Source organism: Aspergillus viridinutans, assembly GCF_018404265.1.
Source record: "Aspergillus viridinutans IFM 47045 DNA, scaffold_6, whole genome shotgun sequence".
Classification (NCBI taxonomy): Eukaryota; Fungi; Ascomycota; class Eurotiomycetes; order Eurotiales; family Aspergillaceae; genus Aspergillus; species Aspergillus viridinutans.
In genome coordinates this window covers 274,030-288,245 of record NW_025091222.1, presented here as the reverse complement: position 1 = coordinate 288,245, position 14,216 = coordinate 274,030, and the positions used below count along the sequence as shown (strand labels likewise).

Genomic DNA, 14,216 nt, shown 5'->3' with positions numbered 1-14,216 from the left:
AATCATTGTCGGGGAACACAGAAAAGGCGGAAAGCTGCTTGGGGCTATTGATCTTGGCTGGTCCGTGCACAATTTTGTTTCTCTTCTGCTGTGAAGTTCCCATTCTGCCAGTTACCTGCTTTTTGTCGTCACAATTGGCTCTCAATACAATAATAATAATAATTTGATGAGAACCAACACTCTTTGATGCTAATACTGATCTGTTACAGCGTCCAGTTACTTGCTTATGCTTGGTCCCTAGCCTCTCTTTTCCTCTAAAGTCGTTCCTCCCTCACCTTTACCACGCTGAACGAAGTACCACCACGCCGGGGAGCGCGACATATTCTCCCCAAGCCGTTGACGGCGACAGCACGAAATCATGTCATACCCCAATCTTCCGACCCTGACTCCTCAGAAACATCTTCCTGGAGCCTTCTTTCAGACTCCCGCACCTAAGAATGTATTGAACACGTCGCTCATCTCTCCCAAGCCAGCTCCTGCCCCAGCGGAGAGAGCTTCGCCAGCTTCTCTTCCGAAGCTTCCTCCGGCAGCATCGAAGTCCCAGAGCCAAACGCTGAGCATCGAGGAGCGTGCTGCAGGCACAATAAACGATACGCTCGTCCAGGAATCTCGGTATCCGGACCTGGATAGCTACCTGTCTCGTAAGGAAATGTTGATCGCCTTGGTTCTTCTTTCGGTCTGGCTGACAGTTCCTTCGCAGAAGGGTTTTCTTCCGATTACGAGATCCCCACCTCGCCGTCATGGGCGCCCTTTCAGAAAGTGAAGATGTATAATATCCCCGATCAGATCTTTGATCAGTATAATCGAGCACAGGTTTCCACGAGTATGGGTCTCTTCGCCGAGTTGAATCACGCCTGGGTTGCCATTGACAACGCGCTCTACATCTGGGACTATACGCATCCGAATCCACAACTGGTCGGGTTTGAAGACCAGCCCAACAGTATCAATGCCGTCAAGCTGGCAAAGCCTCGCGCCGGAGTGTTCCTACCTTCAGTTACCCACCTTCTTGTTGTATCAACGACTGCCGAGGTCATTTTGCTGGGAATGGGTTGTGAAACAACGCCGGGGGGTGCGCGACAAGTCAGCTTGTACCAGACCGGCATGGCGGCCTCTATTCGTGGCCTGGATATTCATGTCATCGCTTCGTCGGATGCGACCGGTCGTATCTTCTTCGGCGGCTCTACCGACAACGATGTCTACGAGCTCACATATCAACAGGAGGAACGGTGGTTTCAAGGTAGATGCGCCAAAGTCAACCATACCAGCTCGCGCATCTCGGCTTTCACGCCCAGTCTGAGTTTCACCCAGAAGACCACTGAGACGGTGGAACAGATGGAGATTGACGACACAAGGAGACTTCTCTACACTCTGTCGTCATCGTCGACCATTAGAGTTTTCCACATGAAACCAGACGGTACCTTGGCTTTGGCTATCACCAAACCAGCCATGGACATATACGCGAACATTGGGCACATCATTGCGTCCAATGAGACTCTCAACCCGAAAGTTCCAATTGTGTCCATTAGCCCTATCCCAGCTGCTGAAGCCTCGAGATATCATTTAATGGCCACAACCGCAACCGGTTACCGTATCTATCTCAGTGCGACGGCCTCTTATAGCTGGTCGCCAGCTCCGAATGGCACGAATGCGCCGACAAGCATGCAGGCGCACCATGTGAAGACTCCACCTTTCGACAACCCTCCTTCTACGCCGGTGGAGCTGGGTCAGTCACGGTTCCAGACCTCCGGAGCATCTAGGGTTCCCATACATTCTCTCAATCCTACCAGGTTCAGCGTTCGATACCCGCCAGGGTATTTCTTCTGCTTCACATGCAAGGATCCCACGCAGAAGACCGACACACTTTTCATCTCTTCTCCCGACTCTGGCCGAGTGGCTCGCTCTCAAGAGAATGTCATCCCTGGAAAGGCAGCTGAGACAGGCATCTGGCTCTCTCTGGGTAGCAGGGCAGAGGACGTTGGTTTCTGCTCCGCGCCTAGCGCGGCTGCCTTGACCCCGGGAGGATTCGGCAACGAACTTGCCGTTCAGTTTGACAGCGCTGCCGCCGAGATCGCGATTCTGACCAACACCGGCATTCATGTGATTCGCCGCCGCCGACTCGTTGACATGTTTGCTGCATTGGTTCGGGGTGGTGGTAGTGGCGGTGATGAGGGGCTCGAGGGCGAGGTCAAGAACTTCATTCGCACGTATGGCCGGAGCGAGACTCTTGCGACGGCGCTTGCAGTCGCGTGTGGACAGGGAGTCGAGGTCTCTACGGATTCACGCCTGACTCAGATCAATGATCCTGATGTTTTGGAGTTCGCGCGTAAAGTGTTCATCGAGTACGGAGGCCGGCCGACGGTGAATGAGAACGCGGTCGCAGACAGCTCCACGCCAGCCATCGACACGGTTATCCTATCGCCCAGGCATACGGGCATCGCTCTCTACATGTCAAGACTACTACGGTCGATTTGGAAGAAGGAAATCGCAAGGGTCGGCAGCGGCCCCAATGGTGCACAGACGATCTCGGCATCTGTGGCGACAACGAAGCTGCAGAGTGTACAGCGTGACCTGTCTGCTCTGCAAGATTTCTTCAAGGCGAATAAGAGTTTCATTGAGGGATTGAGCGGTCCTGAAGCCTTGGCCCGTGTGTCGACAAAGCAGGAAGAAACGGCGCTGCAGGCCGAACATAGAGCGCTGCATTCGCTGGTTCAGTTGGTTTCACACACCATTGAAGGTATTTCATTCGTCCTGGTGCTGTTCGACGAGCGTGTCGATGAGATTGTTGCAACTCTGCCGGACGAGTCGAAGCAGCGCTTCCTCAAGCTCACATTTGAAGAGCTATTCAGCACCAGCAAGGGTCATGACATCGCAAAAGAACTGGTGAAGGGGATTGTGAACCGAAACATTGCTAAGGGCTCCAACGTTGAGACTGTGGCTGACGCCCTCAGGCGACGGTGCGGGAGCTTCTGCAGTGCCGAGGACGTGGTCATTTTCAAGGCTCAAGAGTTGTTGAAGAGAGCCACCGAAGCAGGGGCCAACTCGGAAATCGGCCGGAATCTGCTGAATGAAAGTCTTCATCTGTTCCAACAAGTGTCTGACAGCCTTCCCATGGATTACTTGGTCTCGGCGATCGAGAGCTACATCTCCAATCAATTCTTTGCAGGTAGGTCTTAATGCCTCAATCATTGATGGCAAAGACTGACAACATTCAGGCGCGATCCAACTGGCTCTCAACGTCGCGGCTCGTTCCGACAAGGCTAACATGGCACTGTCATGGATTGTGGACGGCCGTCCTGAAGATGTAGGGATCCACTTGTGACATCCATTAATAGGCGGCATGCTAACCCGCGGCCACAGGATTCTCGACGCGATTACTTTTACTTCAGAAAGCAATGTTATGATTTGATATTCAAGGTCATCATCGCCGTTGACAATCTTGCGGCGCATGATCCGGGCGTGGTTGATGGGCAACTCACACTCATTGCCAAACGCAAGAATGAGGCCTATGGCGTGATCTCAGATTCGACAGACGAAGTGTTCTTGACGAGTTTGTATGACTGGTACCTTGAGCAGGGGTGGAGCGATCGATTGTTGCAGAACAACTCTCCGTTTGTGGTCACATACCTCGAGCGCAAGTCAGCCGATGACATCGCTCATGCGGACCTGCTCTGGAGGTATTTTGCCCAGTCGCAGCGGTTCTACGAAGCCGCCAATGTTCAGTACCACCTTGCGCAGAGTGCCTTTGCCTTGCCTCTTGGTCGTAGGATCGAATATCTGGGCCGCGCCCGGGCAAATGCCTCAATTTTTACGCCAGATGTGGGCCGGCAGTCCCGGCAGCGCCTCGTCCAGGACATTTCGAATCTCATCGATATTGCCAATATCCAGGACGATCTGTTGCAGCGCCTTAAGGATGACACGCGCATCGCAGCCGAGCGCCGAACAGAGGTTCTGAAAGAGGTGGACGGTCCCATCATGGACATTAGTACTGTACGTTCCAGTCCCAACTCCATGCATTCGTAAGTGACACTAATTTGTGTTACAGCTGTTCAACCAGTACGCCGATCCTGCTAGCTATTACGACATCTGCCTTCAGATCTTCTACCTTGCCGACTATCGCAATTCAGCAGATATCAGGTCCACATGGCAACACTTGTTCCAAGACCTGCATGATGAAACACTCGCAAAGGGGGAACCACAACCATACGAAGCTGTGATTGAGAAGGTGCGCAGTCTTGGCAGCCGTTTGCGCATGTCCGAGATCGTCTTCCCCATCAAGGACCTCCTACCGATGCTTGAACGGTATGCACTCGAGCACCAGCGTGATGTCGGCCCGCCGACGTGGATTGTCGATCTGTTCCTGGACCTGGGGGTTGCGCACGAAACGATCTACGCCGTGCTGGAAGCGATGTATTACACCGACGAGGCGCCCTTCCACGGATCGAACCGGAAATACATTGCCAAGGATTTACTGTACCTGATCGGGGTGTGGTACCACGAGACAGTCCGGCTGGGCGGGATCGTGTTCGGAAGCGACGCAGTCGCGGAGCGTATCTCGGAGACGCTTCTGCTGTTGCAACAGGGCGGCATTGCGCCCGAGCAGATGCAAGCTGCGCATGAGCTGCGCACGCGGATTGCAGACATTCTGCGGTAATGAGTCAATGGGGTTTATGCTAGTCTAGACTTGCGACATGGTAGCTGTTTTCTCATGTTCTTTTGAGCTACTGTGAGCATATGGCGTTATCTTGTTTCATTATTTGTACTTTTGCTGCGAGACGGCATCCGAGGCTCTTGGTATGAAAAAGGCAGGTCATAGTTTTGCCATTGTCAATGTATCTCTTTTTGAACGATATTGAACAACTCGGTATCTATTTTTAGAAACTTTAGACAGTCTAAATCGAAGTCATATCATGGTTCATTAGGATTATCTACCGACAATCATGAGGGTAAATAAAGCAAGGAAGGCACTTGCAAACACCCCCACGCTGAAAGCAACGCCAACACAAACCAGCAAATCAAACAAGTCTATCTAAATCACAAGCCTGAATGAGAATGAGAATGAGGATGAGAATGAAAAAAAAGACAAGTCTAAGAATACCGGCCAAGAACTAACACGCAAACCGTCTATAAACAACCCAATCCACGAGCCGAACCGAGGTATCTGTATCACCGGGAAAAGAACAAGAAGCCCGAAACAAGGAAAATGGACTGGACAGCGGGTGGTCTACCCGCTGCGACTTTTGCGATCGCGATGAGATGAGCCAGAGGATGTCTGTCGCTTATTCGAACTGATCATAGACGGGGATGGGCTTTTCGGCCAGCGCACACAGCCGGAAGATATGTCTGAGTTTGGCGCCGTAGTCGTCATCGAGGTAGTCGACTATCGCGGAGTCTGGGACAGTCAGAACAGGGGCAAAAGCTAGAGTGAGGACAGGGGGAGTGGGACATACGGATCGTGCAGCGGTTATCAAAAATGACGATCGTCTTTGGCTGCCAGCGCACGCGGGCCTGGAAGTCGTGGCCGGTCATGATGTGCTGCATGAGGAAGTCGATGAGGTAACGCTGTTCGGGCTCCTTGAGGCCCTGGATGCGGGTGATGAACTCGCCGTTGATGAAGAGGCATTTCTCGCCGGTGACCGGGTGGATGCGGACGAGTGGGTGGATGGTGTCGACTGGGTCTTTGCGGACGAGGCCGCCGGTGAGCCGGGTGTGGTTGATCATTTTGGCGGAGGAGTGCACGGCGCGCAGGCCGTCGAGGAAAGAGGTGAATGTTGGGGAGAGGCGTCTGGATGGTTCGGTCAGTTTTTGATCTGACCGCAAAGAGGGGAGGGGGGCTTACTTGTATGCCAAGTCTGTGGCTGCGAAGACGGTGTCGCCGCCTACTTCGGGCCCCTCGAGTAGGCCCAGCATGACGTAGCCTGGCGGCTGGATTTCATAGCTCACGTCCTGATGCCAGAGGGTGGTGGTGGTGCGCTGCTCGAGGAAGCGCGCGATTTCCTGGCGGTTGCCGTCGCGGTGGATGATATGGAATCCGGGGTGATTGCGCACAGTCCCGGAGACAGGCTGGTAGTTTGGTTTCCCGAAATGGCGCATGAACTGCTCCAGCTTTTCTGGGCCGGCGTCGATGAGATCCTGCGCGGGGAAGGCGACGACCTTGCGCTCCGAGACTAGCAGGGCCAGCTCGTCTTTGGCGGCGTCGGAGAGCTGGCTCAGCTGCACGCCTTCCACGATACTCCCGATCTGGGGCTGGATGTCCGTGACTTTGACACCGGGGGCGAGCAGGTTGCGCTTGCTCTTGTCTTTCACGCGCAGGGCCGGATCCTCGTATTTGAAGGGCCGCAGAGGATCAAACCAGATCTTGTCCCATGTGGGGAGGTACTCTGGGTATCTGGTGTGCGAGGTGGATTCCTTGGTGACATCGACATAGGGGATGTTGATGTCGTAGCTGATGGGGATATCTTCCTCGTGAGGATTGACAGCTTGTGGCTTGCTGGGTGGTGTGACGGGGGCTGAAGCAGGCATGATTTAACGGAGAATGGGATGATGGACAGGAAATTTTAGATAGGACAATGCTGAAATGGCCCAGTCACGCGAAACTTTTATTCATGAAGATGAAACAGAAGCCAAGATGAAAAGGACACGATCTTGTTCCTCCAGGTGGTGAAGAAGACCTTGTGAGGCTTCTCAAGTATATACTGAAAGGCGAGATCTGATGCTGCAGAGGAAAAAGAAAAGAAAAGTCTAGATGTCGAGGCGCGGACGGCAATGGAATAAATAGAGAACCCTGCCGATGATAGATAAAACAAAAAACATAAAATATCCAGTGTAAAAATATATAAAACAGAAACCATAATCTTAATCAAGTATCAAGTATCATACGGAGTCAGTCAATAGCGTCCGCCTCCACCAAGTCGTCATCTGGCGATAAAGACACAGTAAGTACGGACGCATACTGACATACATACATGCACACATAAGTGACATAACGCAAGCCGAGTAGGATATCAAAGCTAAATCGAAATAATCCAATTCCAATGTTTTAGCCAAGTGGATGACATCGTCGCCATGGCGCCAATGATCTCGTTTCAATGGCGGACGTCGCAAAAAGGGCCGTGACTAGACTAGATGGACTAGGAAACTCGTTATTTCCCTTTCATTTCCGGGCCGGGGACTGGTAATTAGATTAATTGAATTCAAAAGAAATCAGACAGTAATTCATTAGGTTGCATGTTCATGCAGTTACTCTCAGTCTTTCTCGAGTCTCGAGATGCAGGATAATCGCCATAAAGGGGGAGAGTTAGTCTACAGAGGGGCAGCGACATGGCAAGCCCAAAGAACTTCACACTTCAAGAGTTCCAAATTCAAAGTTCAGACCAGAAAGAGAAGAAAGGGAAAAAGCGGTCAAAAGTTCCAGGAAAGGGTCCATCTGGCTTCAAGTCTATCCTTACTGACATCCTCATCCTCATTACTGGGGTCCGTTGGAGATTCCTCCCATAGCTTTGCACCTCCTCGAGCAGATGTGACTGATTGCAATGATGATTGGCTCTGTGGTTCTGTATTATTATGTTAGAAGCATGTTCCGACAAGGATGTTATAAATACTAATTAATATTATCTTTATTAAATAATTATACTCTGTAAGAGAAGGGAAACTAGCTCCTCGGCCCTAATCCAAGCCTCCAGGAGCTAGTCCAAGTATCGTGGAATACTTCCCTCCTAACCATCTACAGTAACACTGGCCTGCTCCCGTCGTGTTCCGGGAAATTGGCTCTGTCTCAATCTGTACTCTGTCCTCTGTAGATAGCTGTACTACTCTATGGAGTAGTCTATGTGCTTCTGATGCGGTTTCACCGCTTAATCTGCTCATAATGGAGAAATCCCATCAGTGATAAGGCAGTGGACCCTGTCGCAGCATACGAAGGACGGAGGACGGAACCAGCCAAGGAAAGGAGCTGTTGACTCTAGTAGCAGTAGGAGCAGCTGCAGCTCGGTAGCAGAGCTCTGCTATCTTGCATACTCCTTGCATCACTTGCTAGAACCTAGGCTAGGGGCTGAGTACAGATACAGATGGCCGAGGATTTAGCACAGTTCTCCGTACTCCGGAGTAGTGAGTAACCCCGGCTATTGCTCGCACTACTACCGTGATTTAGTTCGTAGACTAGAACTTTTCTACCGGCAATTTGAGTGTGCGTCGTGAGTGGTGGGTTTTTGTTGCTGCTGCTGATAAGGCAAGATGCTCTCGATGTGATGTAGCCGACTGGCTTACATTAATGCGGAGTGTCTATCGTCCTTTCATTGAATGGTGAGGACTCCTGCATAAACTCATCCAGATCGCTAAATATTATTCGGCTGAACGATGCGAATTGGCTGAATTGGTTGATTGATTCTTTGATCTGGCCTAGTATTGGGCCGAATCACCCTCGCCTAAGCCTAAGCCTAACTGCCTAAGGCATGCATGTTCCTTGGGCCCTGTCGTTGACTAGAAACGGGGGGGACCAGGATTGGGAAGCTATTCCATCTTCCCCGACCACTGTCTTTATTCTGAGATCCAAGACCATGCGAACCAGAACTTGGAACTGGATGGAACTCGCACTCCCAGTCTGAATGGGCGGCGTAACGGAACTATCAACTCGGTAACATACAACGGTTACCTAGGCATCTGAAAGAACATGACAGCGTAGAATATTCCAATTATTCCAATCCGCCTATGAAGTAGATAGTTCCACCTACGCTTGTTCTAAGCCAAGCAAGACTTAACGCCCTTCTGTTTCTTTTCGGGAACGCGGTTCAACGCCCGTGGTTTATCATGGTTCCCCACATGGCATCGTGGCATTTGGTCGTCGAACTTTGAACACAACGCCTTTCGACTCTAAGGCGGATTTCCATGCTCCGTCCTCAAGAGATAGACAGCAGAGATACGAGCGACGATAATAATAGTACCTACCTGTAGCTTATCATGTAGTAGAAGCATGAAGTATCATGCAGTCTGCAGTCTGCAGTCTGCATCAGAATATCCGCACCCGATTGCAAACCAGACCGGCAAGGTAATTCACTCATTTGTGCTCCGTACTTCTGCCGGATTGCCTGAATTCATTCTGTTTTGTCGATACTGATAGCCCTGTACGCCAGTGATGTAAGACCTAGTCTACTGGATGAGATCGGATAGATCGAGTCTCAGGTCCCAAGGATCGCACATGGCGTGGCGAGTCGACGACAACGCCGTTCAGCGTCGAACTTCTAGTCTCTAACCCCTGATAGTACCTCGTAGTCTCTTTGCTCTTACGAAACGATATCCGGATATGGTCAATGGATGGCAATCGTGACGCCAACCGGGCCGGTGTGGCCCAATTCTCACAATCCCACTAGAAAGGATTCGTTTGGTTCCGTAAATTATTACCATGTCGCGTGTCTTCGTATATTGCACTCTCTATCTAATTCTGGGCAAAGGAAGAGTGTGGATTGTCGAATCCCAACGCCCAAAGTTTCGCCCCAAACATCCGGGGGATTGGCTGTCTCACGTTTCAACTTCAAGGTCCCCTAGTGTGTGCGATAGATTAAAGCCAGAAGGGCGTGGACTGACGCTAACGGTGTGCTAACCTAACCTGCAATGTTTGTAACTTTGGTCTGCGTAGATAGCCAATGCACGATGAATATTTCGACCAGGATCGGCCGGTCTAAATCGTAAAATATGGAACATTCAACTAGACTAGGAGCTAGTAAGTAATAACGTCGAGGCCGGAAATTGCCTCGAATCCTCGATCATATGCTTGATCCTTCAATGCATCATACTCCATAGTCTGTCCAATCTTGACAGCGACAGGAAAAGGAATCCTTTGCATAATGGGCTGAAGAGAGCGAATCATCGTGATTGAAGAGGACAAGGTCGCTGCCACTATCTGTCGTCCATTCAGTCCCAGCTCCAACAAAAGGAGACGACGCGGCGACTTGGAGGTTGACTCTTTGTCGTCGATGACAAATGCTAGTCTCAGAATTGCGGTGAAGGCCGTCTGTGACTGCCTACTTTGCTCGGTCAAACGGCCAGGGTCAAAGGATCATCAAGACAAGTGCTGATCGCAGCAGATCGCTGTTTGGAGTTTGGGCTACGGAGTAATTGATGACTGCATTCTTAAGGCAGAAAAGAAAGACAGACGTTGATATAGAGACCGAAAACAGAAAAAGCAAAAACAGCGATCTCTCGAACCATGGGTGACGGAGCATGTCCAGATACAAAGTATTACTGGGACGGAGCAGTGGGCTCAATCTAAGGTACTGTGTACTCCGTAGTGTGTACCATAGTAGTACCCGATCCGCGCAGCTAAGCTTAACTTCTGCTTAGTGTTTACTTTGGAGTCTGAGAGCGTGCAGTCGAAAAAGCAATTATCTCCTTAGCTATTATCCACGGAACGCTCCCTATCAATAAGAATCTCTCTGGAAAATTCCATTCCCAGCCCCTCGGGACTCACTTCGGACTCACTTCGGACTCACTTCGGATCGGAAGCTTGCTTTTTCCGAGCATGTCACATGACCGCACGTGGTTCTGTGCCTGATCCCACGCTCCGTAGACACCCCCTGACCATAGTACTCCGTAAAGCTCCCCAACATGTCAACCTGCAACTCAACTGCTTCAGGATATCCATATCTCACTCAAATTCGATAGAATAGAATCACAATGACTTCCCCACCAGCCTCCGCCTCCGCCTCCATCTGGAGCCGGAAACGCGACCTCTTCTACCTCATCTTCTTCATCATCCACATCCCAATCGTCGTCTGTAAGTGAAGGCCACACGTAACATATAGAAAGATCCGGATCCAACTAATTGCACTCGCAGTGGTCGACGCCGTCACCTTCCTCCCCACCGCCCTCCAAACAAACTTTGGGCTCAAAACGCACGCCGACTACCTCGCCACCTACCAGGACAAGCTCCCCGAGGAAACCGCCCCCTGGTTCTGCGTGTTCGTCTTCATGGAGCTCTACTACCAGGTCCCGCTGGCCATCTGGGCCATCGTCGCTTTGATCCGCGATAACCCCATGGTTCCGGTCCATCTGCTTGTGTTCGGCGGGCACATCTTTTTGACAACTTTAACTTGTCTGGTGGAGATGTGGAGCTGGGAGGATCGCACGTTCGCGCAGAAGAGGACTCTTACAATGATGTATGGGCCTTATTTTGCTCTAGGTATAGTATCCTTTCCTACTCTGTGTATGATTTTCTGATTGTGGATGGGTGCACTGACGTGTGTCTATAGGTGCGTTTATGGCGCTGGATATGTTCTTTAGACTGAGGGGGAAGTTGTTGGGCAAGAAGAAACTGGCGTAGGCTTGGTGGATGGGGTGTGCTGCAGAGCGGGCTGTTTTAGTGTAATTGTTACCATTTGAACCCTATGAAGTTGATTGTAATGTTTGCTGCTGTTGTTTATGAGCTCGCTGGAAATATATTCGTTGGTTACATAGCTGGTCTTGCGAGATCCATAATTGAGAATGTGTCGAATAGTCTGCAGAATGCGTTCGCGGCATAAGATGTGTATTCACTGCAGCAACATTCCATGACCCTATCTTACAAAACTGCCACAACGTGACTTGGACATCTGTGGTATCATCGCTCGATTGTCGAAAAGGTCTAGAACACTACCAAGGTATGTGCCACACGCAAGCAAGGGCATAGACCCTCTCCTCTAGAAGCAGATGCAGAGGTCTAGACGGACCAAAGACGGTTGCGATTCCGCGAGATAACGGTCTAGGCGTCGGATGTTCCCGGTATAGATGCATAGTATGTCGTGTTCCAAAGTGGCTTGCGGGTGATATCACATGTCAAATCAAAAAGCCAATCGCTCCATCAAGGTCCCCATTGGCTGCATCCAATGCGCGGACGGCCTCCTCCCGAGTGAATCCGAGCTCAGTGATTTTCGCAATCGAGTCCTGCGGCCAACGCGACGACGGCGCCGGGCGGATATTGATCCTAGGTGTCGACGATGACGGAGCAGTTGCTGATGTGCCAGACCCGCTGGCCTGGTGTGTGACCGCACCGGTTCGCGCGCCGACTTCGGCGCCATCGGCACCCTTGACGATAGGTTCATCCTCAAAGCCTTCCTGCAGCTCCTTGGGAATATCAGCCTCGCCGAGGAACGGCACGGCTTCGTCTTGGATGACCAGGGCACCCTTCTTCAGGTCAATGCACGCCTGATGTCGCTTCAACATATCCAATCCAAGGAGTAGATCGATGTGTTTCCCTTCCATCACGGTGAAGGAGCAGGGCAAAAACATGCTTCCAATCCTGATCTGCGCGGAGTGAACCCGACCCAGAATGGTTGCCGTTCCCACACCCTTTGCAATCCCCCCATACCGCCGGTCCACCAGTCGCATTATGTTGCAAGCGGTCGCACACTCGGGAGACATGATGGTGACTTGCGCTCCGGAATCGACAAACGCGTTGACCTTGTGGCCGTTGACCTCAACAGGGATGTACAGCATTGTCACGCGACCAAATGCTGTGCTCTCGTTAGTCTTTGATAGCTAGCCTCAGATCCGCTGCTTACTTACATTCGGGATGATGCTCCATGGCAGTGTGAAGATTTTCCGTCACTGCATTCTGTCGAATGATCTCCTCGATCTCCCTCTGATTCTCCGGATTGAAAGGATCGGCATTCAGCATGGCGATGCGCGCCTCCTTTTCTGCTTCCATTTGAGTCTCCCGGCGTTGTTGTGCCATCAGGACATCGCGGAACCGCTGCGCGTCGTTGGCAGCATCTGCCAGCTCGGGGTTCTGCCGTCGGACAGCCTCTCGCACGCGAGGGTCACCTAGGATATGCAGTCGGATTGTCTCGGGGTCGGGAGTCATCGCTTGCCGCCGCTGAAGGTTCTGCTGAGCCGCTGCACTGGGGCCGCCTCCTACGCTGCGAGCAGGCGCTTGAGGGCTCCGCATTGTAACATGAACGCCTAGCATGTCCCCTTCCCCAATACCAATCTGCTCCAAAGTCTGTGCATCATTTCCAAGTAGTTGGTTGTTATATACGAGGCGCTGAGTATTTGTGGGTATGGATGTTTCGCTCTCAACGATAGCCTTGAGAAGCTCGACCGTCATATCCCCGCCGACTTCGAGGGAGATGATGTCAGAGTCGGCCTGGTCCGGTCGAATAACGCTGACAGTGATGCGCCTGAGTGTAGAAGAGAATCCGTCAGCAACAGACGATGCAAGGCCCGCCTGGGGTCCAGGTTCGGCCCGACCGACTCACATTGTGTTGGAAGTCGTGCGGTGCGGGGAAAGCTTCTTAGCTTGATCGCGAGTCCAGCCAGATAATGACACGGCTTAGTTCTTCAGGTTGTCTCTGTGATGAGGTCTAATGTACAAAGCGAGAATGATAGGTAGTGCAGCGGAAGAAAGTAACCGAAAAAAGTTCTAGGCAAGGTGTTCATACAGGGACAAACGGAGGATGATCAGAGGGGGGCACAAAGAAGATGAAGGAGGGTAAGAGAGGGGAAGGAGTGAAGAGACTGAAGGAGAAGAAAGGGAGGAGAGGGTTACAGGAGGTAAGTAGGTGACTAAGGTAGCTCGCGAGGAGGAAAGAAATGGGATGATTTGATGAGCGATATGACGATGGTGTTGGGAGAGAGTCAAAAGGCGTTGCGTTTCTGGTGATATGCAGCTGATGGCGGAGGTCAACTCCCGGCAGCCCGCCCGATTAGGTCTTATTTGTCCGCAGTATTGGCTGGAGTGCTTAGAGAGCTGCCTGGGGAGCTTGACAGGCAGCAGTCGTATGTCATCATCGCCTCTTTCTTCCTTCTCTTCTCCTCCATTTTCTCTCTACTTCTTCAGGACTCACTCGGATTCTATCGGATCATTCATCTTATTCATCCCTCTTCAATCGAGGATTAGTATTGATTCGTAATCAAGTCTTTTATGATTATTATAGCCATGTACTAGCTGCAAGGCTGCAAGGTTGCAATGCAAGCTGCGGTTGGCGCTTGTCCTATTCTAGGTCTCGTCGCTAATGGCTGATTGAGCTTTGAATGAGGATACCCGGTACGTGCAACGGTTATATTAAATTGCTCTTTCTCCAACAATCGCAATGCGGGGATCGTCGGCTTTTTGCCGTGCGCCTCAGATGCGACCGCCGGCTAAAGCCTCACTGTCACGCTTTTCTTTCCAGATGGTGCAGCGTACCTGATCTTATCCTGGCCTGATGCCACGAGGACAACCGATCCTGGCATCATCAGCCACGCGCTAG

The 14,216-nt window shown here is 51.4% G+C and overlaps 4 protein-coding genes across 4 annotated transcripts; 2 read left to right on the top strand and 2 right to left on the bottom strand.

Moving 5' to 3' along the window:
• Positions 1-358: 358 nt before the first annotated feature.
• Positions 359-4,651, top strand: Aspvir_007968 (putative non-repetitive nucleoporin; the record flags this gene model as incomplete). Its single annotated transcript, XM_043271144.1, has 5 exons — positions 359-641; positions 701-3,163; positions 3,213-3,301; positions 3,358-3,987; positions 4,043-4,651. 5 exons carry the CDS (start codon positions 359-361, stop codon positions 4,649-4,651), a joined length of 4,074 nt encoding a protein of 1,357 aa, XP_043127079.1.
• Positions 4,652-5,276: 625 nt separating this feature from the next.
• Positions 5,277-6,519, bottom strand: Aspvir_007967 (TauD/TfdA dioxygenase family protein; the record flags this gene model as incomplete). Its single annotated transcript, XM_043271143.1, has 3 exons — positions 5,277-5,389; positions 5,448-5,782; positions 5,837-6,519. 3 exons carry the CDS (start codon positions 6,517-6,519, stop codon positions 5,277-5,279), a joined length of 1,131 nt encoding a protein of 376 aa, XP_043127078.1.
• Positions 6,520-10,665: 4,146 nt separating this feature from the next.
• On the top strand, positions 10,666-11,311 carry Aspvir_007966 (EXPERA domain-containing protein; the record flags this gene model as incomplete). Its single annotated transcript, XM_043271142.1, has 3 exons — positions 10,666-10,765; positions 10,826-11,170; positions 11,241-11,311. The coding sequence occupies 3 exons, from the start codon at positions 10,666-10,668 to the stop codon at positions 11,309-11,311; spliced, it is 516 nt and encodes a 171-aa protein (XP_043127077.1).
• Positions 11,312-11,802: 491 nt separating this feature from the next.
• Positions 11,803-13,072, bottom strand: ddiA (putative DNA damage-inducible v-SNARE binding protein Ddi1; the record flags this gene model as incomplete). The annotated part of the gene is made up of 2 exons (XM_043271141.1): positions 11,803-12,479; positions 12,532-13,072. 2 exons carry the CDS (start codon positions 13,070-13,072, stop codon positions 11,803-11,805), a joined length of 1,218 nt encoding a protein of 405 aa, XP_043127076.1.
• Positions 13,073-14,216: the final 1,144 nt, after the last annotated feature.